The sequence below is a fragment of the Alligator sinensis genome, unplaced genomic scaffold (genome assembly GCF_000455745.1).
Source record: "Alligator sinensis unplaced genomic scaffold, ASM45574v1 scaffold111_1, whole genome shotgun sequence".
NCBI classification, from domain to species: Eukaryota; Metazoa; Chordata; order Crocodylia; family Alligatoridae; genus Alligator; species Alligator sinensis.
The window spans coordinates 89497-117492 of record NW_005841875.1 but is presented as its reverse complement, the minus strand read 5'-3'; the positions used below and the strand labels follow the sequence as shown (position 1 = coordinate 117492).

Here is a 27996-nt window from a genome sequence, read left to right as displayed (position 1 = left end):
GCGCCCCCCCCCCCCCCCCCAAAATGATGGGGAAGGTAGAGTAGAGATGCATTACCCACCTCCAAGCTAACCACCATGCCATGAACGAGTATTGCTTCAAGTACTCCCCAGCCCTTGTCTTGAAGTCACCTGTGGACCTTTATCAGTGAATAAAGCAAATTATTGCTAGCTAATTTTACCCTCCAGGTATGTCGGAGATCTAGTCTAAAACTCACCACCATCTCTTGTTTAGGATACAGTTTTAGCCTCCTGAGGCACCCTTCCTCTGTTTCTCCTGGATTCGCAATACCTTCCCCATCTGGCTGCCCAGTGAGCCACTTCAAAAGAAGGGCTGGAGGAAGCTTTGGGAAATGCCTAGTCTGTAGTCTGTTTGTTAGACCAGTTGGGATGGAAACAGGAACGTGTAGATTCAAACCCTACTGTGGGCAAGTAACCTAATGACTAGATAGTTGAATGCAAGACCTCTTCTCCCCATGCCAGCTACTTGTGTTTTTTTCTGTGGGATTAACATGCATGCCTGAGCAATTCTGTTACCCCAGACACCCATACCGCCACAGTGCGGTCTATTGAACATGCTCAGTAGGGCAGCGCAAGGCGAGCACAGGTAAGTGGTCTCCAGATGGTGCCTAGAGTAGATGATGGGTTTTAACATCCTCTGAAGGGAATAAAAATCATCATCTTGCATGGAAAGTAACGTCACCCTTCTTGCAGGAAAGGCAGGCACTGATTTACCACTTACACTCAGGTGGTTGTGTACTGGAGGGTGCATGTGCAAGGTGCCCTGTGTATGTCCTCTAGGGAGCATTGTGGGCCTGCACAGCCCTCATTAGTACCTGCGTGTTGTGGGAGACTTCATAACCTGGAACTTTGTGTTTCTCCATTTCAGTTGTTCTCTTAGCTATAGCCTGTCAGTATATTGCCCTGCACCCTTGGGATACTGTGAGGGTTAATTAACTGTGTGCCAAGCTTTGAAAAAGGAAGTGGAAAGAGACCTGTTAAAGACTTGCCTTAGAAATCCCAGGTTGGCATTTGGGTGATTAAAATGTTCTCCAAGAGCGTCTAAAATGCTGTCTCTCCAGGCCCTGCAGAACTACACAGGCATGCAGTACAAGCATGCACTGTAAATACACTTGTTCTCTCGCTCCATGGTGCTGGGTACAGAAGACGGGAGTAGACAGGAGCAGGCAGGAGTGCAGATGTGCAGCCTTTTCAGCTGATTTGCTTTTGTGGAGTTAGAAAACCATTGCACTCCAGGGCTTCAAAGCACTGTGGTGTTTTCAGAGCAGTTCAGACAAAAGAGGACCGCCCAATCAGTCTTGACCACCCAATCAATGAGGAACATAGGTTACAAGAGCCCAGCAGGCAATTAGAGCAGCCATGTGGCCAAGAGCAGATCTGGGTGGGGCCTTGATGGAGGAAGATTGGGTTGGACATGGCAGACGAAAGGAAGCTATGAAATAATGTGGTAAGGGAGTGAGAAATGGGCCTGATAATCTCCTGGACATGGGCTTTGTGCCTCAAGATTCCTACACTTTGTGAGTCAAACCAGTTTGCAAACACAATGCATGCAGCCTCTCTCATGGGGCATCTGCAGCTCCACCTTCTTGAAGCAAACACAGTACATCCACTTGCAAATGATGGGGAGTGCAGTGTGGGACACAGGAAACAACAGTTTGGGTTAATGTTGAGTAAGGCTTGGGGATCCCCACCCTCTGTCTCCCTGCAACGCGTCAGTGGCGTTCTGCCCCAGAACTCGGATCAGACTCCCATCCGCTTCGACTTGATTCAACCAGTTCGTTCATTCGTACTTTGCATCGGCTCGCTGCTGCTGGGCAGGAAAGGGTTAATCGGAGAAGACATTTGCTCCATATTCCAAATAAAAGACCCGGCAAGAGAAATAATGCTGTAATTTCCAAATGATGCATGTAGGAGGCTATGCGTTGTGACTCATCAGGGGGTTGTTTATCTGTGCTCTCCTAGGGTTCGACACCAGCATACTACCCATCTGTAAGGATTCGTTAGGCTGGATGTTCAACAAACTCGATATGAACTATGACCTCTTGCTGGATCACTCGGAGATCAATGCCATTTATCTTGATAAGTACGAGCCGTGCATTAAACCCCTCTTCAACTCCTGCGACTCCTTCAAAGACGGAAAGCTTTCAAACAACGAATGGTGCTACTGCTTTCAGAAGCCAGGAGGTAAGGCGTTTGGTTTTATGGTGTAAAACTGATGTAGACCACATCACAATATGGATGCTGAAACATTGCAGCAAATGTCATCCAGTAAAGGCATCAGATCTTTAGACACTCTGTCTTTATTACTGGTGGTGTTAGTAATGATTAGGTAAGACAGATATCATCTTACTACCTGGGGTGCCAGTCATCCCCATGCATAATTCAGAGGACTGGACAGGATGTTAGGAAGCCTCAGGCAACACATTCCCAAACTTGGATGCCATAAGATAGGGCTGATTTTTAAGGAATAATGAGGAAGCCACATCTGGTCATGAGATCTGTGGGATTTCTGGCTGCTCAACCTCTGCATTTCTGTGCCCAAATCTGGAATTAGGAGCTTAATTTAGCTAAGCAAGTTTGCAAGCTTTGTCTTAATTCTTCCCATGGCTCAGTGTAAGCATCTCTAAAATGGAATTAGCACCATTTACCCATCTTTGTGACGTGTTCTTATAGCTACAGAGAACAATATAGATGGCTGTGATATAAGCACTGGGGAAAATTGCTGTTTATAATGATCTCCTATAAGGTTAGTGCAGAATCTGTTCCCCATCACTCTGTTATACCCTTCAGTCAGATTAATATTACAAAATAATACCACGTGGTTTAATAAATTGCAACTCTCTTTAATGAGGAACCATTTCTGGTTTCTCTCGCTCTCTTTTTTTCACATTTATATAGTGGTGTTATTGTTTTTTTCATTTCTTTCCCAAGGTCCCTTCCTCTTTCTTATGCCTTGACTGGCCTGCCAGTCATGTCAGATTGGAAGTTCATCTTCCTTTGCATTGAACAAAATATGTACCCCCTCATGAAAAAAGACTATAGTATAATGATGGCAAATATTGTGGATGAATGTTATCAATGTCCCCTGACTAAATGTGTGGCAGTGCTCGAACAAAAAAAAAAAGAAGCAAATTAAATTGCTAGCACTCAAAATCTAGGAATGTGTTTTATTGCTAATAGAAAGCAGATGAACTTGTTTTCTTATTAATGTGGAAATTAGTTTATTACAAATCATAAATTAGAAACCTGGCCTTATTTCAGCTGGCTGGAGAGAAGGAAAAACCGTTTGACAACCAAAATGGCCCCCATACACTATTTGCAAGTATAGCGTGGTGTGCATTTTTTAATTAGTAGAGCTAATGACATAAATTTGTTTTGCTGTACAGTAACAGCATATGGGGCTCCCCCGTTCTCAGGTGTGCAGTAGCCTGTATTTCGTGTCGATAGCAAAGGCAGTCATTAGAGAGTCTGTCCTGGACCATCTGGAAAGTGACTCTCGTACTTTCTATTTAGGTCTTCCTTGCCAGAATGAAATGAACAGGATTCAAAAGCTAAGTAGAGGGAAGAGTCTGTTGGGTAAGTTCGATTATTTGCCATTCATTTAAATAACTCATTAAAGCTTCAGCGATTATTGTGAATTTTACATGCAGTAATAGTTTTGCAATTAGAAACTAATGCTTTGAGGTGGGAATACCACACTGCAGTGTGTTCTTGACACTTCATGAAATTAAACGTGTAATGAGATAGCAACATTTATAGCAGGTGTTATGATGGCGACTACATCGCTACGCCTGGAGGATACAACTGCAAGGATATGTATTTTTATTCAAACATCCTAGGACTGGTTAAAAGCGTCTTTGTACGTAGTCAAGAAGAGTTCAGATTTCCTCCAGACACAAGATAAGAAGTACTTTTCGGCGAGTTACATTTTAGTCTAATTGTACGTTTAAATATTTTGCTGCAATAAGCTCTTTCTTGCCTCAGAACCCTGTATAATACAGTAGCATTTGGGGTTTTTTAAATCTGAACAGCCACATGGTTAAATGAGTAGTGCTGTGCCACTAACGTTGAATGTTACTGCCCTGTCTACTCGCCATTATTTTAGAATATTTTCTGCCCAAACTCTTACATTCCAGTGAAGGTGATTTGGTGCCAATTAAAGTGCACTTGGTTACAGTAAGGACAGAGATGTCATTGGGAGTTTGCCTGACTTAAGATTTGGTCCGTAAATATTTAACCAGGTATAATTAGGCAAAATACACAACACACAAGCTGCCTCTGCGTTCAGTGCAGCGCTGTCAGATGCCCCCATCTGACACCCGCAGAGGCAGAGTAGCCACCCGTGTACATTTACATACAGTTGCCCAAGGTCAGCGTACTCTGAAAATTTTAGGGGCCATGAAGACAAGTGAAGTAACCCTCCAGAGAAGGAGGCGACAGGCCTTTTATGCCAAGAAATGAAACAGCAAAATGCTTATATTCGGGACTAACACGACCCCCCTTCCAGCTCTTTTCCTCCTAAATGCAGCACTTCCCCCATTGAAGATACTGGGCGTTTTTACACGTGCTCCAGGACGTGGCACCGTTGCTTTAATTAGCAAGCCACGCTAATTAAAAGCGCCTGCACGTCACATTTATCAGCATCTTTGTGTGTCCCCGTGCTGAAAAAATGGCAGCGGGGCGCTTTGAACTAAAGCTCATCGAATGTCTTGTATTTCAAAGCACCCCACCACCCTTTTTTTCAGCGCGGAGATGTGAGGACACTGATACACATGGCACAGAAAACCACCGGAGCACACCAGTGTCCATGCTTCAGCTGACTCAATTAACCAAGTCTGCTTCAACGCACTGGATTTCCAGCACATCGGAGCAGGCACCGGGCACTCCTGTAGGAGCCCGTTGAGCCCAGGGCAAGGTCTTAAGTGAGTCCCCGACATGCACAAGACTCCTTGGGACTTGTTACTGTAGGACCAGGGCTCTCTTTAGTTATGTTCCTAGACTTTAAAGCCAGAGTAATATGGCCCTGTCAGGGTTGTCATGTAGGCTTTATGTAAAACCCATTTCAATCCATTTGTAACCCATTAAAAGAGGCGGGGAAACATTTTCAGTAAATCTAAGATTTCCCAGAATCCTGTAACGTTGAAACTCTGGGTTCTGATTCAGATCCGTTTCAAGACAGACACATGCCATTATACTTGGTTTTTAATCGAGGAACCTGAAACTTTCCTCAAGGCCAACTGGCGTCCGGTTCAGCCCTGTCACTCATCCATAATGTATTTGCATTGTGGTTACAACCAGCCCGTGTCAAAGCTAAGACACCCGCACGTTCATGGCTATGGAATAAAAACACATCATCCGGTTTTCTGCATGCACCAGGTCAGGCGCAGGCTGTTGCAGAGGAAGTCGCTGTGTTGTTCTCCCCGTCTCGCGTGGAGGCTGTGATTTCCAAAGCCACCTCAGAAATCGGGCATCCCAACTCCTAATCGTTTCTAATGGGAACAGTGCATCCATAACCACTAGCTTTTATAATCTAGCCCTCTGCTTCTTCCTCCTTTGTTGTTCTTTACAAGATAAAATAATTGTTGTCTAGGCTGAAAAATAAATGATTTGTTCTGACGTGGGGGGAAATAATGACTATTTAATATAGAACATCGCATTGCAGTGATCATATCACAGGAGCAGGCAAAATAAAACCAGTGTATAATGTGCACTTAGCCCCAATACCCAAAGACCACTGGATTGAAGAAAAGAATAAAACCAACTAAGTTTAGCAAATCAGTAGGTATATGACATATATAGCTGTACAGGCTACAAGCAAATACAGAAAGGAACTGTTTGCTTCAGCTAGTACCTTGAAAGTATGTCTGCATAATGACACCCTTCTGTGAGCTGCTTATCTGATCACATTGCTATTTAGACAGAGCAGAACAATGTTTTTTTCCCTTGCCTCCATTGCAAAAAAGCATGCGAATGGAAAACAAAAATGCTGCTTGTAGCAGTAATGAAGATAAAAATAAGATATGAGCGCTATCAGAGAGGCTACCCTTTTAATTATTCTCTTTCCTGCTCTCTCTCTGACATGCTAAGTGAAATATTTATATTCCAGACACTGTGTATCAGGAAGACTTTTGTAAACTTGTGCTCATTGAGGAAAAACGAGGTCTTTGGGCATTTTTTTTCCTTGATGCTTTACAAAACAGATGACAATTGCAACAGAATACTTCAAAGCCATTGCCATTAGGTATGTTGAATTTGGAGGCTTTCAAATCCAATCCATCTTCCCAGGGGACTGAATTAAAAAGTAAACAGCCCTATGCATCTGCGCCTACCAGATATATTTAGGGTACAATTAACTGTAGAGACTGTACTTTTAAAGAGTGTGTCTGTGCGGCCTGATAATACTTCTCCTGCATCACCAAGGTAATAAACTTCTACTTCCATCAGCAGCCTATCCAAGCAATTTTAGTTGGGGTAACAGCTAACACAGAGATAGACACGCTACCAGTTTGCTCGGCAGGAAATTCTGTCAATCTCGGGTACTTATCTGGGCTCCTTATCATCTTTAACACATTTATCTTCATTTTATTCTTGTGAAGAAAGGACCCATTTTACAGACAGGAAACTGAGGCAGAGAAAGTCTTAGAGCTAAATCCACAAAGGAGACTTAGCTGTTGCAGTGCTGCTCCACTTTGCATGGCGTAAGTAAATATTCAACGGATTGGAAAAAAAGAGAAATCAAGTAGGACGCTATAGCTTATTGATTAAGGCACTCAAATGGGAGAGGATATATCTCAGTTCTACTCTCTGTTCTGCTGAAAACCAGATATAAAACAGGAAGTGGCAACAGGAGGAATTGAGAGTGCCGCTCTCGCTCCACCCCACAATACCCTCAGGCCTCATGACTCAAGGGGGCCCATGTCTTCCACCTAGAGCCTACGTGTGGCTTCAGCCACAGAGGTAGGTACCGGATACAATGGGAGAGCCCCCGATGCGTCCAGGTTGGGTTTGTGTTCTGAGAATGCCTACCAGGATGCTCGGCAGGTGAACTAGGCAAAGAAACACGTCTTTGAAGCTCACTAGCACTCAGCCTGAGATAGACAAGTCATTGGATGACATCGGATCCACAGCTCTGTGCTAAGCCCTGTGCAGGCATGCCCAGGAGCAAAACTCTAGGCACATACAGAGCTTTAACATTGGAAACTCAGGCACCCACAAACTCCTGGCACCTTAAGGGTTAGGCAGTGAGGATTTTAAAGATCAGCATTTTGGACTTAGGCACCTAATGCAGTGGTTAAGCCCGCAAGCCCTTCTGCCGCTCAGATTCTAAGTGCATTGTCCAGAGCACACAAGATGTTTGTGACAAAGCAGAAAATAAACCAGCATCTCCTATAGTCTCAGCTAGCTCTCATCAAAGTATCCTGAGCAGCCTATACTTTTTTTTCTGTATGCAGTACACATGCCAGGCTGGTTCATTATTACTTGTTTTCATTCCTGTGAAGCAATAGCAGTGGCATAGGCACAATTCTCTCCCAGTTTGGTGGGTGAGAATCATTTCAAGAATCGTGATGGAAAGTTGGGTCGGACGTTGCAGAACGCTCCAGTGGCAAACTCCGTGCTCTAGGAAAGCTAGTCTCTAATTCAGACATAGGAAGAGAGTTCAAATGCAAGGAGAACCAGAGATGCCGTGAGAATGGAGCAGGTTTGAAGCAGAAGGGTGGAAGGGCGAATGAGAGGTCAAGCCAAGCCAAAAAGGAAGCATGTAATAAGGTTGGAAGCTGAGCAGGGGCCAAACAGGGGCAGACACAAAGGAGGAAACAGGTGGGAGGGGCAGGAGTTTTGAAACCAAAGTGTGACTCATTTGATTGACAAATGATTGGCAGCTTTTTTTTAATGAGCGGTATAGCCAGTGAGATGGCTCCATCCCAAACCCTCCTCTCTGAGGACTTGGGCCTTCAGGAAGGCTTGCCGATCTGACAGGGATGAATGCTATATAAACACAGAACTGAGGACTGACACTGCTTACGAGAACTCTCTTTTTATGTTGGGCCAAACCAAAATCTGGGATCAAAATATTCATATGATGTGAGGTGTGTGAAAGTCATAGGGTACGGCTCTGGTATGTCTCTGCCACTACTGTAACCGATTCCTCTAGAGGCATTTTTGTTTCATAGATATGTACGGTCTTGGTGACACTGCCTCCAGCAGGTGAATTTAGGGAGTGCGTGTGCTAATCTCGGTACTCAGCTGCTTGGCCAATACACCGACTGCAGCATTCAGACCTCACATGTGCAACCTCACATCAGCAGGCTTGCCCCATCTCTAGCTCCTTAATTAGATATTGAAAGGCTCAGTGTACAAGCACATGCGAATCAGGGCCCTGCTACCCATTCAAATCAAAGCTGGGTAGAAACCAGCTATACAGTTATTACACATTTTCAAGCACTAACTTTATAGCTGGTTGGCTCTTTTGATCGCTGGATAGTCAATTTTATCATGCGATAATTGCTTTGCACATGTGGCTGGTCTAAATTTATTGCGCGATTAACCAGTCAGCATGTAGCTGGGGCCTTAGGGATCTACATTCCACTTGCAGAAGGGAAATTCCCCTTCTCCTGTGCATCATCCCTTGGCCTGCTTTGAACCCTAGGTGAACAGGCCTAAGTGCATCAACTGTGAGACTCGTGAAGTTAGTGGCGTCTCAGTCACTTGTGAATAAAGAGAGCTGGGGCCCTTGCTTTTATACACTGTGGGCACGTCTACATGTGCAGTAGACTGTGTGGTTGTTACTACACAGTCATTTAATACTTGCTTAAGCAAGTCATGGTTCATGCCCGGCAATGCTACGTCACTGTAGCAACAAGCTACAGTCACGTAGCTCGTCACTATGGCAACATGATGTCTCATGTAGATGCGCCCTGTGTCACTTGCAACAAATGCAAAGCATTTTTGATGCTTTTTGAGTGCCCATCATGGTGAATATCCAGGTTTGATGCAAAGAACAGACATAATGAAGCTTCTGAAAAAAATAAATTCTGAGACACATTTGTAATACACCATGTTAGGGAATCTAAATATAGAAATACCGGCTCCCCTTATAACGTCATTTAGACTCGTGCATTAATCAGTACTTGGGGCCAGATCATCGGTTGATGTAAATTAATATAACTCCATTGCTTCCAGTTGAGTTGTATCATTTTATACTAGGTGAGAATCTAAGCTACATAAACTTCTCTAGGTTTGTGTAGTCCAAATCAGGTCTCAGGGCATTTATACACGTGCTCCGGAGGGGCAGCTGGGGTGCTTTAATTAGTGCATCTCTGAAAGCCTCACTAATTAAAAGCGCCCAGAGAGTCAGGTGTATCAGTGTCCCTGCACTGAAAAATGGTGGTGGGACACCTTGAACTAAAGCTTGTCAAATGAGCTTTAGTTTAAAGTGCCCTGCGACCATTTTCAGCGCAGCGACGCTGATGCACGTGATGCTAGAGTCTGCTGGAGTGCGGTAATTACAACGATTAATCGAGTCTGCTCTGACGGACTGTAATTACAGCACATCAGCACAACCTCCCTGCACATGTATAGGAGCCCATAGTGTTTAAATAAGAAGAGGAACAGGCATGAATTTGGAAAGTCTTTTTGGGTCAATATTGAATTAAGTGACTTAACAGTGAATTTGAGCTTCGGAAGCAGTATGGCTAAGCACACTCACTCTATTATTAGAATGTGAATAATAAAGCAAATAAGTCTTTGATCATCAGGAATATTCATCCTCTTTGCAGTTCTCCTGGTATATGAACACACCAATGGCATCTCTATCTAAACATGCTAAGACCCCCGCTTTGGCTGGTTAAAACAGCACTGTTAATAAGTGTAAAAATGTTCACTAAAATCAGGTCAGAGAGAGAAAGATTAATGCTCGGATGTTTCAGAACTACATTTCTGACATTTAAAAACTGGACATCTGCTTTAATAGCTGCAGTGGGATTAGATGGGAAACTCGTGGATTCATAATATATGTGACTGGCTTCCCATTTGTATGTCTTTTATATAAGTAATTGCATGGCATTTGGGCAGTGCTTCCTCATTCATTCCCCATTCTTCAATGGCCAATACAGTGGAAATAGCCTTTTTGACGCACACGAACAATATGCAGAGATGCTGTATACGTGGAACTAGTTAAAGGAAGTATTGTGCGACCAGTAAATCACTGGCATCCCTGACAAAGGAAAAAGCTACTTTCTCAAAAATCATTTGAGACAATAGAGGTTGTTTTTCTGTGCTTGAAACTGAAGCAACCAGCAAAGAATGGAAAGAGACTATGCAGACCTCTCCGGGGAATAAAGCTAACTGATCTCTAAGGACAAGTGAGTTTTTTTCATACTGAAGCACATTTGCATTATAGCTACTGAAAGTGGTGTGAACAATAAAACAGGCTTCTCTTGAGAGCTTGCCTGTCTGCAGGCTCAAGAATGCACCACTCTCTCACAGGCTGATGCAAAAGGGCTTTGTTAGACGAAAAAATTTAAAACTATTGTATTGTTCAGCTTCCAATCCCTGAAAAGCATTAGTGCTTCTTTTATACATGGGAACTTGTAATAAGTCTGGAGTTGTGCTTCAATTTGTTACGAATTAAATAGCGAGCAGATGGCAGATACCTTGCAGAGATCATTATCGTGGTACACAAAGACTGATCTGATAAACAGTTGAAAAGACATAAATTAAAATGAAATTTGGAATTAATTTTGGCCTGGCTATGGCTCTAATTGGAAGGAAACCACATTTTAAACCCAAAAGGAGATCTATGGAGAACTTAAATCAGTGATGGGTTGTACCTGGTTCTGAGATGCAAACAGAGAGCAGTGAATCCTCAGTCCATGGGCTTGCATTAGGACTATGTGGATTCAGGATCAGGTCCTCAACACAGCAAAATTAATTGTGACAATCTGGCAGGGAAGATTAGTGAGCATGTAGAGCTATGCCCTAACCTTGGCTAAATACTGTCAGTAGTTGAACAGGATATGGGGGGCACACGCTGCAGTTTTTAAAGGGCTGATACAGCATACAACAAAAGAAACAGAAAAGGCCCTGTGTGTCTGATGCGTATCTGAGGAACTATTCTAATAGGGACTGTACCTGGGGCACAGAAACTAATGCACCACCCATCACTCATGGCTGTGTCCAAGGGTGTAGTCAGTTCGGTCTGCCGCAGGCAGCCTTGTGCTGTAGAACATGTACGTTCTCATCATTTGTCTATATCAGAACCACATCCTCCCAGAGTCACCTGGTCCTTCTCTGTGAATAAAGAGCACCTGATCCTAGATCAAATTCTTGTTGCCCAGCAGGCGTTTGACAGAACAGTCAAGTTTTGGTCACAAACAACGTTCAATGAGAGCTGAAACCTAAAGCACATGTGTGCCTTAGATTCTCCCCTCCACTTTCTCTTGAATAACTCTTTGCTGAATTTATATGCGTTTGGACAACAATGATCTTTTCAGTTCTTCCCACATTAAAGAAGTTCAACTTAACAGACAAGCAAGGCTCAGGGAATAATTAATAGAGAATAAGTAACCTCACAGATATAGCTGCTGCCTCTGCCTACACAATGACCAGGAACAGACAACAGATTTGCTCATAAAGGCTAGGGACAGAAGTTACACATAAACTGGTATAAGTGATCAGAGACCAGTTTAAACCAGCAACAGAACAGAATTTCAGCGCACATAAACCGCTTTCAAAATGGCCAAAACTGATTTAAGATAAACCTTGTTGAATGTAGAATCAGAGGGCACTTGTACACGTGATGATGTCACGACGTACATGTGACAGAAATTTCCCTTTGTGTGGCTTAATGGCGTCACACATTACATGTGTATGAGTTTTGGGGGTTTAAATGAGTTTGCACCATTGCAAACTAAACTGCATCCTGATGTTAGTTTGCAGTGTTGCAACTTGGAACATTGTAGCCATTAGTCGGCTTGCCCCCCACCCCCACCTCCTGCTTCTGGCCTGGGCCACTGCAGGCATGCGGCTGCATTTCTGGAATCAAAAGTGAATGTCTGTTCACTTGCTTATCGGTTCAGTCTACCCAGTTTCGACTAACCTGCACAGATTGTATTGATTCAGCCTCGGGCTTTTTGACTGCCTGCACTTAGCCAAAGTGAAGATGATAATAACATTTACACAACTCACAGGGGTGTTGTGAGGCTAACTCCACCAATGTGTGTAAAGTTCTTTGAGACCCTTGGAAAGATGGTGCTATAGCACTGCAAAATATTACCACCGTTAAGGAAGATGGGGACCCTGCACTTTTACCAACCATGAGGTGGAGCATCTGAAAAGAATACATTTCCCACAGGAAAGAAAACCACCCAGTAATATGTTAGGAGGCCCTTACTTCAGAACATGCATTTGCATTTCAAGCACAAAGAAGAAAATCCTCTGCACTTTTCAGAAAGCAGAAGCATGTTTTGAATTGGAGCTAATACAAAGGTTTCCAGTTCAAGTGTGTTTGTCAAGGTTATTTTTTTATGGTTTGACTTTATTTGTTGCTTGTTACAGGTCAAAGCAGGAGCTGAGGCCCAAAGAGCCTGTTATTTGAGCTAAAACCCCTTCAGATTGGCCCCACTCTGATTTCTCTAATAATGCTAAATCCTTACTTAAGTGTACTGTGTGCCCACTTCAAACTACCACAGCAGTGCTAAATGCCTCAGTATAAATGAGAAATGAGTCCACAATAGTCTACTCTCTCCTTTGCGCCTATAAAAATTATGTGGTTTGCTTTATTTAGGTGCTTTCATTCCACGATGCAATGAAGAAGGCTATTACAAAGCAACACAATGTCATGGAAGTACAGGGCAGTGCTGGTGTGTTGATAAGTATGGTAATGAGATAGCCGGCTCAAGAAAACAAGGGACAGTCAGCTGTGGTGAGTAACGGCATCCTTTCTAAGATAAGAGAGAAATTAACTTTGTTGTAAGGCCTGCCACAGTGGGAAGATGAACTATGATAACAAAAAGGTGACAATGTAGGCAGCATAATTACCAGTGTTCAAAAGCAGTCACACATGTTCCTGTTCACAGTCCAAAGGTGGCTGCGTGTTCATGTACTTTCATTCCAAAAGAATGGCAGGTGTTACAGTATGAAATTGGGAACAACAATAAATGAGAAAAAGGTTTTGCTACCAGCTTGGAAATATAGTAACTGTTATCAAAATAAAGGATGTGAGGCTGTCGCGCATGGCTATTACCTGTATTGTTCCTTATTCAGTAGCAAACACACTTATAGAAGCTTCATAAATAAGAGCTTCCTTAAGAATGCAAAGTTTAACTATGGGGAGTTTTATAAAATAACAACCAAGTCCTTTGAAACTGTCAGTACTACAGTATAGTTAGGCTGCTGACAGATGTTCAGCTGGAGGCACGATGGGATCTGATCCACAATCCAAACATCCCAACAGTTGCACCTCCTGCATGCCGGGATATGTGATTGAGGATCAGACCCAAATCTTGCCCTATTTGTCAGTGCCAATGCAACAGCAAAGGTGCCCTACAATCAGCTGGTTTTTGGCTGGCTCCAGAGACCCAGAGCCAGCAACATGGTGATATTGGAAGTTACGGTGATATTGGAAGACTGTGAATGCGTGCTAAAATTAAGTCATTACAATAGGCACAGAACTATTTTCATTGATGATCGGCAGCTGACAAAGATCACACCTGGGTTTGAGCCCCAATGCGGTCCTGATCCTGCTGAAGATCAGCTGATCAGCAGTTGCAAGAGACCACACTGGGACCCATTTGTGACCCAGTGCAGTCCACCTGACCTCACATTCATTTTAAAGCATGATGGAAGCCAGCCACAAAATGATTTCACCTTCACCTATTTTGTGTAATAAATTGGTAGCTGGTTTTGCTTTTTGTTGTGCCATTAAAGGCATGAACATGTAGCCAGGTTACACTTTAAAATGCAATTAAGTGGTTAATTGTGTCTTAAGTGTAACGTCTGCCAGAGGCCTTATGCTCACACTGCCCCATTCTGAATAGCTAGGCAAACAAGATTTAAGTGGAATTTCTTCAGTGGGTCTCTATGGGGGTAGGTTTGACTGCTCTGCTTCTAGCAACAGCAGAGAAAGCAAACCTTTTGAAGATCTAAAAACAACATGATACTGGAAGTCGCTGTGCCACAGTCAGTAGGTGCATGGACTACTATGCAAATACAATTAAATAATTACAATAGACACATGAGCATATGAAAGGTGTTTCCATCTGTGGTTACAAAACCAAGCATACAGAGTCCTGCTTGCCGGCTTGTCCCCACACCAACTAGACATGTACTCCAAGCAGGCAGGCAGCAAATGTGTGCAAGAAGATGCAGATCAGCCTAAATTTATCTAGTGACCCGGTTCAGATGTAGAAGGAGGACCATTCTTGCATACCTTTGTCCACCAGTGTGCCTGCAACACCCACTAGCACTTAAGGCTGGGGACTCCAACTGGGGTGTGTTGACTCCTGCTAGGAGCAAACTGGAGGTTTCTGGCTAGAGGGTCTTGTCCCTCCACTCAGGGTCAGACCGATCACTGTATTTGGGGTCAGGAAGGAATTTTACCCCATGTCAGATTGGTGTGGATAGTGGAGGTTTTTGCTTTCCTCTGTAGCAAAGGGCTTAGCCCTCTGCCTGGGACCTCTAGAGGTATATTGGCAACATTTTAGAAAAGTAAGACATTGGCTGCCCTGGTTCCCCTGCTTTACTGGTGGCAGGCAGGGTAGGATCTTAGGTCTGTGTTACGTCAGGTGTAACCTGGGTGGTACGCAGACCAGGTACCCCCTCTCCAAATTAAGGGATTTAGTGGGTGCACTATGGGAAGGATAACCGCTTATGGAGAAGCAGCTCTCCTCCTCCCTATAGAGTAGAGCTGAAACACCAGTGGGAACTGGACCATATGCAATTTAATAAGGGAAGAACAGGATTGGGGTATAACATTTGTGCAGGAGAGGATGGGGATCCGGGGTCAATAAGGTGCACTCCCCTGGGTATCTGTGGAGGGGGCCCAGGGAGCAAGAGCGGATTCAGTAAGGGCAAAGACAAACACATACTTTGGGCAGAGGCAAATGAACAAGAAAATACAAGGCTCAGGTTCACAAAATATAAGGTGCAGGCACACCGGAGGAGGGGGCAGGGGAAGATGAAGGGAAGCCCTGCTCCCTGGTGGGGATTCCCTCTTTCCAGCAACTCTCTCCTATATTTCCCCAGCCAGGAACAGAGCCCAGGTAGCCGACATGGCAGGCAAGAGCTCTACCACTGGGCTATCGATGGCTGGGCTACTGTTTGCAGCTCTTGGGCTTTAGTCCATCCAGCATCCTCTGAATGCTGGCTGCATGCCAAGCCAGCTGCCCGGCCTCACACCGGGATTAGGAAAAACCCAAGCCCAAGATGCTGCCACCGCTCAGGGCTTCGGTGCCTCCAGGCCCCTCCCAGGCTCTCTCCCACTCCTGAGAGCACCAGCCTTCTGCCCCAGGGATGTTACGGGGCCCGGGCCACCTAGCACGGGGGCCAGGACCCTCCGTGTACCAACCTGTACACCAGTGCCAGCCACGTGCTGGGGAGGAGAAGACGGGGGTCACATCTGCATCACCGCCGGGGGTCCCTGCAGCTGGAGTCACTGTTGGGCATTCCCCCAGCATGCCGCCCTGCCTGCCAAGCTGGACACCGGCTTCTGGGCTCTTCTGGGGCAACTGCTCCACCCCGTGGGCCAGCTCGTACCAGCTCTTCTTGAAGCCCCTTCTTCTGGGTCCCATAGTGGCCTGGCCCCTTCAAGCTGGGCACGCTGCCCTTTTATCCCTGGGAGGCAACATCCCCAGTTTTCAAACTAACCAAGCAGGGAGAGGGGGTTTAGATCTTTAACCAGATCTGGCTTCTAAATGTGGGAGAGCCAAGAGCTGAATCATTCTGCCCCTGCAGGAACCAGAAGGTTTCCCCAAAAAAATTCTTAGCCTCTTATACACTGCCTAGTCACTGGAGGAGTGGGCCACCTCCCAGATGCCTTGCTCCAAGACCCTAAAAAGGTTTATGGCAGCACAAAGCCCAAGCAGACAGACATTCATACCCCCGGTCATGTCACAAATGCCCCAAATCCGTGACCACCATAAAGGTGGAAATAGTTCCTGCTGCTTTATCACGGCAGATAGCTGTTTGCTTGTTGGTGCACTCCCCCGGTGCTCTCAGGGCTTGAGGGGCCTGATCCTGCAAGCCCCAGGAATTACCGCACGGGCTTGGGCTCCTCAAGCCCCTGGACTGCCTGCCTGGCTTTCCCCTCTTAGAGAGATGTGCCTCAGGCAATCTCTCTCTAGGATGCATCTCTGTAAATGGAAAAGGCCAGGGTTTCCCCCTTAGAGACGTGCCTTGGGGAATGTCCATGGCATGTCTCTATAATCAGAGAGCTGGGCTTCCCTACTTAGAAATGCTCCGCAAGGCACTTCTCCAAGGAGAGGACAGAAAGGTTCCCTGCTTAGAAACAAGCCCTGGGAAATCTCTGAGCTGCGTCTTTGTAAGCAGGGAAAGCTGTTGTTCCCCACAGATGTGCCCTGGGGAATCTCCAAGGTACATCTCTCGAAATAGCTAACGTGTTGCCTGTTGTCACACAGCATCGGGCCTCTGCCTGATGTGGGAGAGCGGGCAAGGTGCGTTTCACCCCATGAAGCTGGTCAGCTGTGGCAGGACACATCCCACCATAGCTAATCCGCTCTGTTTGGTAACATCTGCTTATACCCTTAGAGTTAATAGCAATGGGGATTTTATAACATAGTTTAAAACTGATCAAAAAGTGCTCATTTATCAAAACCAAAACTATTACCTGGAAGGGGGCAGTTTTCAAACCTTTCTTGACTCATAAGCCGGGTCCAGATGAGCTGCGGCACGCTGCTCATTGTCCCTGGGGAACACCCATGTCACGCACCTTCTGGTGTGCAGCAGGTTACCCCGGGTGGGGTAGGGGAGCAACTGTGCTGGCTCCAGCAGCCTTACCTGGGTCCTGGGGGCTGGGGAGCTGCAGCCATAGTGCTTCTGCAGCTGGGAGCCTGGCCGGCAGCTGGAGCGTGGCGCTGGCCAGCCAGGTTCCAGTTTCAGGCAGCGCCTGCTGTCTCCATGTGCGCCGCCCTGCTTTTCTCTTGTGTGGGTTTTCTTGACCCTGGGATCTCTCAGGGTCAAACCCCCCTCCTGCCCCCCCCCCCAAATGCTGCAAGGTAGCAGAGCAGAAAACACCTAAATGTGCATTGTGTGGCGCCATGGGACAGTGCCACATACCGCACAGCCACGCTTGTCTGGACACGGCCATAGCATTTGATACATTTGGAAAGGTTTCATCTCAACATTTTCAAATGCAAAATGTCGGTTTTCTTATTCAGGATAAGTTTGCATTTTTAAAATTTAATCTAGTATAAAAGTATGTTTCAATTAATAATTTAAAATGAAACAAAGCATTTTAAAATGGTCAGAATAAAACACTTCGATTGACTAACTGGACTCTCTCCCTTAGATTTGCAGTTTGCAGCGTAATTCCTTTCACTCCATTTTTGAAATATAAAATTTCATCCTGAACCAGGATGACTTTTTTTGAATTTCAGAACTTTCCAGGTGAAAGGAAACTACGTCTCTCACATACCATGGATTTTCAGTAACAAAACACAGGCTTTTTTTGCTCCATATATACCTCCAAATAATTATCAGATAATAATCATTTTCCTTAGACAGATGTCAACCAGAAATCTCGTGATCTCTGCATCTCATTCTTAATCCTGTTATCAAATTCCATTCATTCCTTTCCAGTCATGTGGCTTTGTACACACAGTAGATGAATGCTTGTTTTTATATGCACTTGTGCAGTACTTCGCAAAATTTCCTCTTTTAAAAATCAGTTTAGTGCCAAAACTGAAGTAGCTTGAATAATAGGGATACTAACAAATGTTGATTCAAAAGTCTTTGGAGGTGCTGGGTAAAAGAATGACCTTTAACTCTTACCTATTTTAGAAGAAGAACAAGAAACCTCAGGGGATTTTGGCAGCGGTGGTTCTGTCGTATTGCTGGATGATCTTGAAGAGGAACATGAAGCAGCAAAAAAGGACAAAGAAGGGAAATTGAAGATTCATGTAAGAGCGGCTAATGAGGACGATGAAGATGAAGATGATGATAAGGATGATGAAATTGGTTATATATGGTAGTTCCCACATTTCGGAGGACTCATGTTTGCACAATATTGCAAGTCACTTCATATCTCTGCAATTGTATCTAAAAATACCAGGCACAAAATATTCTTGCTCCACTGTTTAATTTTGTACAGTATGTATCATTTCGGAGATGGGGGTTTTTTCCAACCAACTACTGTTTTCAATACGGTTTATTCCCTTTTTTTTCTGGTCCATCGCCAGGGCAATAAGTTTTGTTTCAACAACATTTCATAGGTTAACCCCCATCTGCAAAGCTTGTTAAATGTATCTTCTGAAATAAAAATAAAACGCAGAAGGGGCTCGGCAAACCAATGCAGGTGTTAGAAGCCCTCTTTATATTATCAACATCAGAGAGGCTTTGTCAAAACTGAATTTCTTAACTGAATCTTTCTGATCGTGCTCTAAGCAACTGCTTTGCTTTAAAATGGTAGGGTGTATGGAAAAGCAGGTGGCTCGGTTTCTTTCCTCTGTTCGGCATTTTCCATTAAAGAGTAAGTCATCTCTGTACAGTAAGTCATCCCTCCCTACTACCCTACTGTTAGTGGGTTAACATCAGAAAGCAACCTGTTTATGAGTTTTTCTCTTAAGAATGATTACTACAAGCTCAGTCCAGCCCTCGCTGAAGTCAATGGCAAAACTCCAGGTGGTTGAAAGCTGCAGGATCAGATCATTTACAGTGAGAAAACAAGTTTCCCTGTTCAACACAATGTGGTCTTGCCCCTTAAACATGCTACATCCCTGTGGCTACAGCTGAGTTCAGACCACGTAGGAGGAGAATGGGATTATAACCCCCTTTCTAAGGGCTTGAGTAGAGACTGCTTTGCATCTCTAGATCATTGTGACCAGTTCCCAACCAGCAAATCTTGCGCTTCTGTTTTGGGACCGGTTTGCACTTATTTCATGTGAGCTGCCTCTGTTTCCTGAACAACGTGCCAATAGATCTGCCTTTACTTCATTTATTCTTAAGTGATTCCCCATTCAAATGCAATGAAGCTGTCAAAGGCACTAACCATCAAAAGTAATAGGCTGTCCTTTGCTTTATTTTAAATAGTTAATATTTATTTGATCTGTTTAGAAACTACCTTAGGCGGGGATATTTCAGACGAACATCTCTTCTGCTTAATATGAAGTTCCCGTACGTGTCTATAAAAGAAAAGAACATTATCAAAATGAAACCTGTAATTCATTAAATATCTCCCATTCATTCCTCTCTCTCCAGCGGCAGCTCAGCATGCTGCAATGACATTCTTCCCTGTCCTTTCCTGTTGTAATTCATTGATAAAGTGAATGCACCTTATCACGTCTTCTGTTACTGTCGTTTAGTTCAGATGATCAGAAAACACAGTACGTGCGAATAGTTAAGGGAGGAAATATATTTCTGTTGCAAATTCATTTTTGCACTTAAGAGGACAAAAATGATCCACGAGAGGTTTTAATTCCTGTAGCCCTAACACACGAGTAGTTCCACTGATGTCAGTGGTGTTATACCAGAAATGAATTGGGCCAGTAGCTTTTCAGAGTACAACTTTAGCTTTCCATTCAACAGTCTCCTCTTTACTGCAAACTCACTGACTTACTTTTCAAAGCAGCTGTGCAATATAGTTTAACCCCAGGCCACTGCTCTATGTAAGTAGTATTTTGCCTGCTTATCTATCTTGCTTCTTCCATGATTAGTTTTGGGGGTTTAAATATCACTTCAAGGTCCAGTTTGCTAAATGAAACCTGCCACTGTAAATGCCAGATTTCATACAGCAAGCAGCACGTTTCACCTGTCACCCTAGGCCAGGAGCCTGAATTCACTTTTCTTATGAAAGCTGAGTCCCGGGTCATTTTTTCTGGTCTGTGTCTCCCACTTATGCTTATCCTGGGGCTCTGGTGATCAAGGATAAAATTATTGTTTAAAGGTTTCCATATAAAGGCCTGAAGACACATCCTTTTCACTGCAAGTGCTTACACAGCTGAGGACTTTCAGGCTCCAGCCCTATGGCTTCATGTTGGAAAAGCTACTGCATTAAAGTGATCTTATTATACCGACATAGCAATGGACTCTGATATTGTTTCACAGGCATGGGGTGCTGCTAGCTGAGATTTAAAACATTTTAAGCTGTGCAATTTATATATTTGGCCTGGGGCTGCGTGTGTATAAATACACGGAGCAGAAATGCACGGAGGCTCCAGCTGATGATAATTACACCCACAAAAGCTGGATTTCCTGTTAAAGAGTTGTTTCAAAGCCTTTGCCTGCTATTTGATTTACAGAAAGAAAATCTGGTCATTACAAAAGGAGCCTGTCTGAGGAGATGAATCATTTTTTTGCTTCGATTATCAAGGTAGTGATAATTTGTATAGCTGAGCAGAATGTAAAAGGACAGGCACCATTCACATCCACGCTCGAGGGATTTGCCGGTACAGTGATGCAACACACCGGGAAAACGACACAAGAGTAGGAATCGTGTATGCAGCAAACATCATCAGGAAAGACGCACAAAAACCAGCTTGTATCTGCAAATATGCTACAAGGGCTCGGCTCTTAACAAAAACTGTTGGCATTAAAGGTTTACTACAAGTCCTACAATCCACTCATATTCATGCCAGTTGTTTTATAAGGCAAGATTTTGGTCAGCTTTGGATAGGAGATAGCATGCAACCTTTCTACCCGACGAGCAACCTGAGGAAGGCATTGTGCCTCCATATTCCCCCCATGGAGATGGAGCCATGATCCCACCTGTTTTTCACCCTTTTTCAACCCTACCAGTCCTTCTTGTATGCTGGCTGTGTACAGCCCCATCCTGCCACTGGGCCGAGAGCCACGTACCTGTGAGGATGAGGCCGTTCATAAGCTCAGTGCTGTTCTCACCCTCTTCCTCCCCTGTGTGTCAGGGCGTGCTATTTAGCTCAAATTGGACAGCATGAACCACCTCTACATGCTGGTTCAGGCAAGATAATGAATGCCTGGTTCCACTGAAGTTGGGGGGAGAGCGTGCGGGTGAACAACATAAATACGCCACTGTTTTGCATGGTCCAGGTGATTATTTGTCTCTTCTCTGTGAAACTGGTAAGTCTGCTTTTAGAGTTGACTTTTTATGTTTGTACACTGTCCATTGAGTGCTCTAGAGAGAGCTCCAATGGGCCAGATCTGGCTCAGTCTAGTAGGTACCCACCATTTGGTGCTGAAACACCTCACGCCAATCCCGATCACAACACAGCTTAGGTGGGATTTGGGCATCTAAGTGCAGCCATCTGGGGAACTTTGTAGTTGGCATTGCTTCAACATAGGAACCTACTGCACTTTAGGACCGGAGGTGTGGGGCGAATTTTAATTCCTCCTGACTCTTTAGATATTCATATGCCCCGTAAGGCCTGTCGCGGCATTGATGTGACTGAACTGTATCTGACCCAGTAGCACCGTTCTGTGTTGTCATTATAATGAGTGGCAAAAGCAGCAAAACGGTCAAGATCTTGACCTCGTTCACTGTTGTTAACCTGGAGCGATGCCATTGATTTCACTTGAGTTAGACTGGTTGAAGAACCACTGAGAGGTCAACAAAGAAGTCCTGTGGGCACCAGACTGCACCAACGATTGGCAACTGTCTCGAGAAACTTAGCTTTGAATCCCTTTCTCCTGCTTCTAGCTCTTGAAAAACCACTTTTGGAAAGGTCTGGAATTTATCCAGCATTTTTTTCTACTTGCCTTTTTTGATATCCAGGATTTTTGCATCGCCAAATTGCTTACTCAGCATCGTGCACGTCATGGCTGTCTTCACCCTGGGGTTTATTTTAACCAGATAAATTGTCTCTGCCTTTGGCCCATGAGCCCTGCAGTGTGGGACTTCGAGACCACAGGTCACCCGCACTTGGCCTCACTGTCAAAGTGGGAGGAGCCTCCAACTTAACATAAAATCAGAAGGCTACTTCCTGTCACGAAAAACGGTCTTAACCCCACACAACGGTCCCTTGAGCAAACTGACAGCACCCCAATATCCTCCTAGCATTGCAGCTGTGCCGCAGACTGACAAACTACTATGCATCATTTAAAGCCCCAAGGGGGATCAAATCCCCTCATACACACCTTGTGTGAGCAGGACCCCTGCAGGGAAATGCAGGGGAGTAGTGACCGCCTCGTACTACTTACACCGGGGGCAGGCGCAGCCTGGCGGCTTCATTGAACAAGCCCTTCCACCACTCCACTGCCCTCAAGTCTGCATCTCCGGTCTCCCTAGCATATGGCCTGAAATTGCAGTTTCTAATCACCTGAGTCTCTCAGGCAAGGGCAGCTGTTTTTACGTTCAGAAAAAACATTAACTAACTAACATAGCAAAACTGAATATATTACTGCTTGAGACGTGTGCACAGATGCACCTGCACAAAGTCAAGCAATTATCAACAGAATTGTACACGCACAACTGGAGGCTGAGTTTGGCCTTGGGTAGCTGCTGCTAGAGCACCCTGTGTGATCCCATTTGCTGGAGACTTCTGCAAAGCCATTTGCTGTTGTTAGGCTCGCAGGTCTATTCAAGGTTCAGGACTATTCAAGAAATTATTTAAGTACACTTAACTGGAAGAACGTGCTTAAGCACTTTTCTGTTATAGGCCATAATTCAAGGAAAGTAACTTCACTGACCTGTTTTAGCAAAGCATACATGTGTGTATGATTTAAAGAAACTGTTCCATATGTATAAAAGAACAAGGCCTTATGTTCTGCGCAGCCTGATATATAGAGCTGTTTTTCTTTGAAGAGGAAGTTAAGAATATATTTGGCTGGGGGTACTCCAATGAAGGTCCAAGCTGAGGTAAAACTCCACTGAAGTCTGTAGAAAACCATCCGGTGGAGATTCCAGGTCTACCAGCTTGACTCATTGTAACTTTTTAACTTTGCCAGTCACCCTGTTTCCTAGAAAATGCAGTACTCCCAGTCGGTAACTTGTCGGTACCTTAATGCGGATAGTTTCAAAGCACAGCCATGGTTCAGGCTCCATCAAGCTCTCAACTGAGTGATGACAAAGCAGAGTTCTTTCTTTTGATTTTTTTTCCTACGAATTTTAGAAGAGGCACTACCCAAAGTCCTTTGCTGTTCCTTAAAACAAACGAGGCACTTAGTGCACAGTTCCCAGAGCCAGTGGCCATGGCAAAGTGCAGCCAATAAAGCCTCCCTTTTCTCGTGTTTGTCCTGAGTGACAACCGGGACATGCGAAGAGGTAGCTAAGATGCTCCCGGGTTGCTTTCAACTTCCGTTTTTGTTGCAACATCAAATATAGTCCATTTGCCTCCAAACACTGACCCTCCAAAAGGGAAAGACGGAAACAGGCACTAAGGATGCCGAAGATTTACGTGACGAGCACTCCCGAGTCCCGCTCCGTTCCAAGGCGTTAGGTGGTTTTTTCATTACGGCTGAGGGACATCCCAAGTCGAGTTTACTTGCCAGCGCAGGTTTTCTGCTGTTGTTTTCAGCCTTTTCTGTCAACACTCCAAGGGCGTGAATTTTATTTGGGGGAGGGCGGGGGGAAGGAGGAGGGGGCTATTATTTAAACCATTGGAAGCATTTATTTAATATTTATTCTACAGTTTCTATTTCAAATGTAAAGTTTATATTTAAAAACCACACGGTTTGTTAGTGAATGCTCTCTTTACCTATTCAGCCTAGTCTGTAGTCTCAATGTACATTTCTGGCATGGGAATATGTTGATATTAGAAGTTTTGTAGCATTCTCTCCCCCCGAGCAGCAAATGACACAAGATCTGAGGGTCGCAAATGCTACCCACCCGCAGATCTCTCAAGCTTAGCTTCTTCCACTCTCTGGCTTTCATTGCAGTCCCTTCTGTATACCATTCAAGTTTCTTTAATACATAGACTGCTTTGTACAGATACTATACTCCACATCAAAGAGCCCTTTCTACAGTAGGTGATTTTTGGTCTTTTTATACTTTTCTCAATGCTGCTGATGTCCGTTACTGTTAAATGTGTAGCACTGTAAGGAGAGATCCAAATATTACGTGTTTAAGTTTGATGTCCCTACTGTAACCGGAATGTAGACTCTCATAGTAAATTAGAATAGCGTAGTAAATTCTGAATGCTTTTTTCCATACGGAGTTAAATGGAATGTGAATATTTTGCTAACCTCTTTGGTTACCTGTAAATGCTTAACTGTAGTCCTAAATAGCTGCATTTCTGTCTGTCTCAATAAATTTTAATTTGTCTGCCATTCCTTATTGCCTGCCTTTTGTTTTATTAAATTATGGGGATTCAAAGTACTGCAGTGTGTTGAGTCAGCATTTTAATCATGTGCTGAAGTGGATGGTGTATGTTATATTTCAGTTTTATACCTGTACCTCTGTCCAATGTCGGCTGTTAATCTGTGAAGTTAATGTCATGTCTTTAGAAATCTGTACTTTCAAACAAAAACCAAAAACTGGGTGTATTAAAAACTGATTTTTTTAAAGAAACTAATTAACTTAGTTTTTTTTCCAATCTTGTTTCCTCCCTAATTAAGTTTGCAAATCGGGAGCTTCTATTGAATAAGTCCCTCCTGAAGAGGTCTGTGGCTACGCTGTAAAGAGAGGCATTTTAACATCATTATCTACAATATAAATCAAGCTAAAATTAAATGAATATACAATGAGGAAAGACAACAAAACCCATTTATAATTCATAATTGTATAAATATCTGTTGTGTGTGCATGACTGAGTCATTAAATCAATTAATATCATCCAGTGAAGCTTATTTTCACTATAAGACGAGAAGTTGACTTTAAGCCTTCAACAGTAAAAGAATAAAATTGCTAGGTAGTCCATGGAAAATAGTTTCCCCATCTCTTTTCTACTGTATTTCCATACATCTTAGTCAGTATAAAGGGACTGTAAAGAGGACTTACCTGAGGCTGGCCCTACCAAACTGGCTTCCTGTCTGCTAATATTATTACGTCTATCTTAGCCATTTATGCATTGCCTTCTATTACCATGTTATCTGAGCACCACAGCACCTTTAATGCCTGAGGTTTGACAGTACTCTTATCTCCATTTTTCAGATCAAGAACTGAGGCACAGAAAAACTGCAGTGGTCACTAAGCCCTGACTGGAATGGCTGTGTCCTAAATCTCAGTCCTCTTGAGAGCTTAGGCACCAATATCCCTTTTTTTTTTTAAAGAGCAAGGTATCCGCGGGTGTCATTCCTTCCTTTCATTGAGCCATGCTATAGCATGCCTGCTACTGTTCAGCCAGTAGCTCTCTGACTAAACAGTAGAGGTCTGTGGTTTAACCCAGTAACTCAAGATGTAGGAGGCTTCAGGATCCCGTTACGCTTTAGGCTTCAGTCTTCTCACACCCCGAGTGAATGCTTTAAACCGCTGAGTTAAGACTATGCACAGCTAATGCCCAACCTAGGTGCTCAGTGTCTCAGCCCTGTATAAACCCAGGTGCTTCTGGGCATGCTGAGATACGGTGCTTCAGGGGCCGAGATCATTTTAATATCAAAAGCAGGTGCGCAGGGCATTCAGACTCATTCGAGGCTAGGCGGCAGCTGAGCAGGGGTGTTTGGCAGATTGCTGTGTCAGATTTAGTGAGAGTGAGGCATCACGGAGGTACCCAAATCCTTTCTCAGAGTGATCCTACGTGACTCACCTAGGGTTACTCATGATCCCAACAGCCGATCAAGAAAGTAACTTCAGCTCCCACAAGTCACACCTATGCCAGTAGCACCGGATTATCGAACCATCCTTTCTCTCTAACACTGTAAATACACATAGTTTACTACAAAGAGAGTAAAGACATTGATCTCTGCAGACAAGGCAAGAGGAAAGGTCTCAGCGCAGTGAAGAGAGCGTATGGGGAGATTTTTTTTTTTTTGGTGGTGGTGGTGGAGTCGAAGTGAGTTTGAAGAGGAGGAGGAGGAGATGCAGAGCTGACAGAGTGAACAGGAGCAAAAGTAAGTATGGAGGCAACAAGGAGGGCAATAATAGCAGAGAGGAATTGTTGAGAAACCTTGAAGAGGAGAATGTATGATTTGTATTGTCAAGGAATAGCCCTCTGCCTCTGTGCTAGGCCAGAAACAGGCCAATAAGAAAGAAAGTCCTGACTCCCTCAAGTTTACAGTCAAGGGTCACCAGGACACAGCATGGACAAGGCAATCCTCATCACCGCACGCACAAGCCAGGCCCACTGTAGTGCACCTGATCTATTTTTTAATATCTTGTCTTTTATCTTCACAGAAACTACAGTCCCTTTTGGCTTGTTATTTATTTACTCTCAGGGGATGGGTAGAAAATTGTTAGACCTGACTAAAGCAATTTTTTCCAGTATAAAATTGACGTGAGTCAAGATATACACCAGGATCTCCAGCAATTCAAGCGCAATAGCTTGACAGGTGAGTGGAAGGAGAAACTCAGCTAATGCACATAACCTAGAGACGCCTTTATATCTCTCTCTCTATATATATATCAGATTAACATGTAATTGCATCTTTTTTTAGCAAAGCCCAAATACAGGAAATCACAGGCAGCCACCTTGCCCCTCGTCACAGGTATTTTTTGTGAAGTGTAACTCAAATCACAAGAGGCAAATGGGACATGAGGGGTCAGGAACTTGCTAAGAATGATCTTGAAAATGATGTTACGTCAGTCACCTTCTTTGCAGTGCTTCGACTGACGGTGACAAAGTGACGGGCAGGATGTTAAATTACCTGACCCTGAGAACAAGTGAGCAGATCCTTAGCCAAACCACTCCAAAACTGTCTAAAATGGTCGATCCTTTATTCTGAATGATTCCCACATGGTAGACCTGAGATCCAATGGTGTTAAGTGCTATAAGGGAAAAAGAAAAACTTGACCTATGGGGAAACACTTGAGCCATTAGCAGGATTTTAGCCTGGCTAGAAAAGCCAGTTCAGATTCTGCAAACTTTTCTGGATTCCTTTAGTCTGTGTTTTGTTTTGTTTTTTCTACTAAAAGGTCCCAAATTGCTCACCTCTAGCACCTTGTTTTGCATCCTATAAATACACTCACTTCTTCCTGCTATTGCTGCCAAGAGGTAAACCTTGAAACTCCGACAAGGGACAAATAAAAGAAAATGTCAACAAAGGCTTCAGATTTTGACCCAGAGGCATAGGCATAGACCTGTAAGGACAAGATGGCGTCATACCTATCAAACAGGCAGAACAAGATTCACGTGGCTTTATATTATGTTTTCTACATCTAAACAAAAGCCTGTGTGTTTTCCAGTCTTCCTCATTTTTATTTCAAATTAAAGAAAACAAAACAGAAACAAAAATCCAACCAACCCCTCCCTGCTCCTTTCCCACACCCAGAATGCAAAGAAAATCCCTATGCCTCTTTGTGAGCCAGGAAAAGTGAACATAGGGTGCATCTACACGTGCAATTAGTGTGCCTGAATAAACTCTGGTGCAGTTCGTGCTAGGGTGTATTGCTCCTGGGTGCACTGTTTGCATGTGTATGGGCGACTGGTGCCTCCCAAGTACACCAGATAGCCAACGAGGGGGCACTTCTAGTTTCATGGCTGGCTCTACCAGGGGGTGCACAGCCAATCTCAGGGGGTGCGTGTGCACCCATGTGCATCCCCTATGCATTGCCAATGTGCATGTGCACCTAGGACCGCAGCACATTGAGCCAGGGTGAAGCAGCCCCAGCTGGCAGGGGACACAGGGAGGGGTCAGCCTGCCAGCCCAGGGATGCTCTGACCTGGCTCATCGTGCTGCAGAGGGCCTGGCTGGGGAGGAGGGTGCTTCAGGGAAGGGCTAGCCAGCAAGCAGCCCCTCCAC

At 44.3% G+C, this 27996-nt stretch overlaps 1 protein-coding gene across 3 annotated transcripts in view; it reads left to right on the top strand.

Moving 5' to 3' along the window:
- The window catches only part of SPOCK1 (SPARC (osteonectin), cwcv and kazal like domains proteoglycan 1), a 500723-nt gene extending 476053 nt beyond the window's left edge, over positions 1 to 24670 (top strand). For all 3 annotated transcript variants that reach the window (XM_006017185.3, XM_025196024.1, XM_025196025.1), the window contains 4 exons: positions 1981 to 2202; positions 3532 to 3594; positions 12803 to 12940; positions 18034 to 24670. In XM_006017185.3, coding sequence (XP_006017247.2) covers positions 1981 to 2202; positions 3532 to 3594; positions 12803 to 12940; positions 18034 to 18224 — 614 coding nt within the window. In that variant the 3' untranslated portion in view covers positions 18225 to 24670. The remainder of the gene's footprint in view (positions 1 to 1980; positions 2203 to 3531; positions 3595 to 12802; positions 12941 to 18033) is intronic.
- The last annotated feature ends 3326 nt before the right edge of the window (positions 24671 to 27996 follow it).